The following is a 6,121-nucleotide window of genomic DNA, read 5'->3' as shown; positions in this document are numbered from 1 at the left end:
AAGAGAGTGAGCTACGATGACGCTATTATGATCTTGTTAAATAGCTGGGTTTGCAGAATGCAAAATTTCTAAGGGAGTGCAAGCATTAGAAACCTGAAAATGACATGAACAGAAACAACAAGCTGAAAAACAATGAACTAAACCTCAAAAATAACTAATGATATACTTTAAAACTTAAGCAGAATGCAAGGACAAACTATGAAAAATCTCTAAAGTACGCAAAACACCCCACTGACTTTAATGCAGTCTAGCGTGACCTGAACGCCCACCCCACAACAAAGGGAATATATGGGATCCCAAAGACAATCAGAACAGAACACACTACACAATATAGCCAGATGAAAATTAAACGTGTCTGCATATACAAGATAGAACCACAAACTGATGAACATAATGAACATATTGAAACTACAGCAAGTAAATGGAGAGAGGGTCAGGACACTCCTGTGTGGTCAAAGAATCTTTCCTAACTACAATAGAGTATGAGTTGCGTAGGGAGGAGGCCGGGATGGGAGAAGGCATAACGAAGCCTGACACACAGAGCACTCTCGCCAATAGGAGACAAAAAGAGGAGGAGGCAGTAGGATATATTCCAGAGGGTAGCACTCAAGTTGGGTCTATTTAATTTATTTACTGTGGATAAAGCAAATAGTAGGTGGAGGAGATAGAGAGTCATCCTTCTGGTGGGGGCAGCAAAATCATGACGATTCAGAGTCTGGCATACATGGCTGACTTCATGTTGGGCTACTTTTCCCTTGACAAACATGTTTCCAACATTAAGGAGATGAAAAAATACTGGATGTTTGCACTCTTTTTCTGAATTTTACGTATGCCTTCTTGCGAGACATGAGAAGTGTTTTTTTTATTTTTCTTAAACCTGGCACAGAGCCAAATAAAACACTGCAACCATTGCTATCACACTGTAACTAAGCATGGCATGCACTTGATATATCTGAAGTTTTACATAAGGCAGCCGATGATATGTGCGAGGCGTTTTGGGACAATTCACCTGTAGGACTAAATAAACAGACACTAGTGATGAGCGAATAGTGAAATATTCGATATTCGTACGAATATCTCCCGAAAATTCGATACAATATTCGATCCCATTAAAGTCAATGGGAACAAGTATTCGATTATTGAAAGACATCTATTCGACCACTTGGAGGGAAAAAACGAAAGCTGGGGGATTTGAACGCTTAGCGAATATTTATCGAATATTCAACAAACTATTCGATAATATTCGATAGATCGAATACCTTGCTATTCGATCGAATATCTATTCGATCGAACAGTATTCGCTCATGACTAACAGACACAAGTCTATGCAAGAGAATTCGAAGCTGCCTGCATGCCTGTTTGTCTAACTGGCTGATATGCTGCTAGTCTATGCACTGTACGGCTATGTTCACACTGCGTATGTTTCCGTCCAGAGTGCGAACCGCGAATATACGCACGTAGTTTTGAGGTTGATGCGTTCGCTTGAAAGTATACGATATACGCCCGCACAATGCACACTACGTATGAGCTTACGGCCGGATCGTATACGGCGCTGTGAGAAATGAACAAGACCATTGTTTGAGGACGGAAATGTTGAAACTCACGGCCGTGGATTTCCATGCGGTCCCGTACGGAGTACTTATTTCAGCCAAATTGAACTTGATTTTTTGATCCAAAAGGTTCTATGAGTTTTATTGGGCTGGGCGAAGATTTCCAAGTAAAAGACCTGCCTCAGATCGCTTCGAAACAAGCTAGGGAAGCATAACTGTACTACGGGCGTATGTTCGCGGTTCGTACGCATCCGGCTGCATGTCTACTTTTCCCACGCCCGTAGTTTCAGCCACACATGTATGGCGGCGTATGAAATGCGGCCGGACTCATACGCAGTGTGAACATAGCCTAAATGCGGATGTATATGCTATACTGTGCTGTGTAGTAACCCTAACAAGGGCTTTTGGGGGTCTTTCCTGCCTACAATCTGAGAAGATGCTCACTGCTAACTGCAGCCAGTTCTTCACAGTGAGCAGATGCCTGGCACTCTGTAAGAATGAGCTGCAGATGCCGTGTTAGTTGGCTTATTCACAGGGAATCACAAGATATATTCTGTACTGTGTATAATTGTAGCCCTAACAAGGGCTTTTGGGATATTTTCTGCCTACAATAAGCTAAAAGCTCACTCTCCCTGCTCCAGCCTTTCTCCCTGAGTAGCTTCAACATGGCATCTAATAATGAGAAGGAAATTTTAAGTTCTTATACTAGAGGTCACATGAGTAAGCCAGCCAATGAATGTAGATGCTGTTCTCTTGATGCCAGTGTGCTCCTAGGCCCTGTCAAACTCCTCCCCTACATAGTAATTGGTCCAGAAAAAGCACCAAGGAAGGCACCATCAAATATTGAGTATCGCAATACTAGCAGATACAGAACTCTAATGTCCATGTTCGCCCATCTCTAATCACCAATAATTTTATTAATATTAGAGATGAGCAAACCGGGTCCGGGTTCGAGTCCATCCGAAACCGAACGTTTGGTATTTGATTAGCTGGGGCTGCTGAACTTGGATAAAGCTCTAAGGTTGTCTGAAAAACATGGGTACAGCCAATGACTATATCCCTGATTTCCACATAGCCTTAGGGCTTCATCCAACTTCAGCAGCCACCGCTAATCAAATGCCAAAAGTTCGGGTTCGGATCCACTCGAGCATGCTCGAAGTTCGCTCATCTCTAACAATAATCCTTTTACTGCTTTAGTCCATTAGGGATGTGAAGACTCTACTTTTATAGGTAACTATGATTGTAAGTATTCACCTGCTTTACTACAATAGTTTTCCAGTAGATAAAATAAGTTTTAGTAAAATAGGGCTGTTACTATTAACTCTTGTATTACCTTAGACCATCAAGGATATTACCTTTATCCTCTTACCCTATCAGACCACCAGGTGAGAAACTAGGTAGAATGATGATCTGGCTCCTGTATGAATTTTGGTGTTATATGACCAGAGTAATTCACTGATGTCATGGATCTAAATTATTGTTAAAAGTTCACAGCTAATTGCCCCTCATTAACTATAATGTCTACAAGGAAGAGGGGACAGATGGGATCCCCAGATGTTTATGTTAAAGATATCAGTAATATTGTGAATGTAAATGTTAGAGTCAATAATGAGTCCCATAGGGAAGTTAGTAGAGCCAAGGGATTCATTATAATTATGAAATATACTGTATAAAGCCACAGTGCTCCTCACCGTTAATGTGATATTACATTGATGGACAGAATAGCACTGTAACTATATGGTAACTGATGATCTCAACATTCATTATTTCATATTTATACATGGCTGTATGAAAATGATGGATAGTTATTGACAGGTATATCTCCAGCTTTCTTTTTTTCGTAAAAAAAAATGAATAAATAAAAAAATTATTATTATTATTATTATTCTATTTGTTTTTGCAGGTATTATTTAAAATGCCATTTTTTATGCACTCTGTAGCCCAAGTTTACTGATTAAGATAGGAAATACTGTAACTACTTTGAGTCCCTTGGCTCTTGGCAATGAATTTGTAACAGGGCTCTTCAACTGTTATTTATCATTTAGAAGAAAGTTGTGGCAAAAGTGCAAGGTGGTCACCTCAAGCAACAAGGCAGAAGTGCAAAATCTACAATGGCACCTGCTATAGTTACCTAGTTGGTAAGGCCGAAACCCCCCCAAATCTAACTAGTTATCTAGTTCAGCCTATTGCCCTGCAGTGTTAATCCAGAGGAAGGCAACAAGTCCTCCAGAGGTAGAGACCACTTTTCCTTAGTATTCCAAATTGAACAATTATAATAAACCAATGGATCCACAACCCATCTTCAGAATATGGTGACTATACCCTGTTTTTTTTTTTGCCTCTCCTTAATTATTATACAGAGGTACCTTGGTTCTCAAACTGCTTGGAACTCAGTGTTTTCAAGGAAAATTTGCTTTGGTTCTCAAACACTTTTTCACCACCCAGTCTTGAAGTACAGTAATACAGCGGTATTCAAGAGAAAATTTACCTGAATGTAATGTTCAGAATTCAAACTTTGCTTACTATCAGAACGTTTTTGTGAGCATAGATGGTGGGTTGTACCTGGTAAGTTTAGCACTGGTGAGGCTTGTACAGCACAGTATAAGACTGCTGGAGTGCATATACAGTACAGTAGTAGTACAGACAGTGCACCACCATCTCCCATTTGTTACAGTGCTGGGATTGGGGGGTCACTATACAGTAAGGTATGAGTGAGGAGTTAGTGACTACTGTACTATAATTGCTGGTTTTGTTGAATGTTTCTTGTTTAAAATGTACTGTACAGTATATAGTGCTGTTCTGTGCTGTACTGTAATGATTATAATGGGCACTTGTCAATGTAATAAATGAGTAGGTAATTATTGGTGGGTGCTGGAACCAATTAAATACAATTACATTATTTCCTATGGGAGGACGCTGCTCAGTTCTCAGACTGCCTTCCTGAACACATTAAGTTCAAGAACCGAGGTACCACTGGCTATAGGTTTATTTTCTTAGAGAGGAGGTTAAGTGTTTAAACTTTTTTGCCCTAAGGTCATGGCTCTAAAACCTTAACATCAAGGTAGTATCCTGACTACAGATCGCTACCCTTCTTATTCTTCTAAGCAAACCTTACGGTGTATTATTTTATTTTTCTTTTAGGTGACATTATAGAACTTTATTCTTATAATGAGAGACATGAAGCCAAATCATACATCAATATATTTCATCATAAAGGGGATCTCTGAAGTTCCTGAGCTCCAGGCTCCAATATTTGTTCTGGTTTTACTCATTTATCTCATCTGTCTTTTCGGGAATATGAGTCTTCTTCTCCTGGTCTGCCTGGACTCCCATCTTCACACTCCCATGTATTTCTTCCTTGCTAATTTGTCTACAGTTGACATGCTGTCTTCCACAGTAAACCTACACAAGATCCTTCTAACGTTCATCACTGGAGATAACACAATGCTCTATGTGGCCTGTATAGTACAATTATATATGTTTGGTTCCTTATTAGGACATGGGCTTTTTATATTGACGGCCATGAGCTATGATCGATATGTAGCTATCTGTAGGCCCCTGAATTATTACATTATCATGGATCTCAAGAAATGTCTTCTCTTGGCCTCATTTTGTTGGTTATTTGGTTTCATACAATACGTTCCTTTCATCTGGTTTGTATCTAGGATTTCTTGTTTCTCAACAAATATCATTGACCACTTCTCCTGTGACCTTGTTCCCCTCATGGAAAATGCCTGCAGTGACATCACAATATTGGAAGGGGTATCCAATATACAAGGACTTATTGTCTACGTCATTATTCCATTTCTTCTCATTCTAACATCTTATATCTTTATAATTAGATCCATAATCAAGATCCGTTCCAGTACTGGTAGAAGAAAAGCCTTCTACACGTGTTCCTCACACCTCACAGTCATTGTGTTGCTGTACACAACCTTGATCTTCCAATATCTTGTACCAAGTAATGTATTAGGCAACAAAAAAATGTTTTCTTTATTTAATATGGCGATTGTACCTGTGCTCAACCCACTTATATACAGCCTTAACAATAAAGATGTCAAAACAGCTTTTAGAAAGAGGGTAGAGAAATCTACCATCAACACATTCTGCTGCATTATGGTGGATAGTATCATTGGGATGAAGAAAAAAATCTAACCTATTTTATGTGAACCCCTATTATTTGGCCTTTTAGAACATGATTTTTTTTTTTTTTTTCTTTTCATTTTGCCTTTTTATGTTCTGGCATTTAAAATTTGTTTTGTTTTGTTTTTGATAACAATGGTGTGTCTTAACTTTGGTCTTTAGGTAAATGTACAGTTTATATTGATTTTTATTTTGTCTGAATTGCGTAACTAGGGCAATTCTGCTGACATTCCATCAACCATCTTGTTAATACATGGTGCATATTGGTATTGTATTGGATATATAATTATACAAGAAACCTTGTAGAAAGGAAGTCTTCTGCTCCAAAATGCAAAAATCTTTTTTTTTTTTTAAATATAAATTGTAATACAGTTTTCACGTAAAAACAAAACATACAAATCCGACATCCAGAAACAAAAAATTGAGCG

At 38.7% G+C, this 6,121-nt stretch overlaps 1 protein-coding gene across 1 annotated transcript; it reads left to right on the top strand.

Moving 5' to 3' along the window:
* The first annotated feature begins 4,727 nt into the window (after positions 1-4,727).
* On the top strand, positions 4,728-5,705 carry LOC138766509 (olfactory receptor 8G17-like). Its single transcript, XM_069944099.1, has one exon. The coding sequence runs from the start codon at positions 4,728-4,730 to the stop codon at positions 5,703-5,705; it is 978 nt and encodes a 325-aa protein (XP_069800200.1).
* The last annotated feature ends 416 nt before the right edge of the window (positions 5,706-6,121 follow it).

The sequence above is a fragment of the Dendropsophus ebraccatus genome, chromosome 10, assembly GCF_027789765.1.
Source record: "Dendropsophus ebraccatus isolate aDenEbr1 chromosome 10, aDenEbr1.pat, whole genome shotgun sequence".
Taxonomy (NCBI): Eukaryota; Metazoa; Chordata; class Amphibia; order Anura; family Hylidae; genus Dendropsophus; species Dendropsophus ebraccatus.
This window is presented reverse-complemented; position numbering and strand designations above follow the sequence as displayed.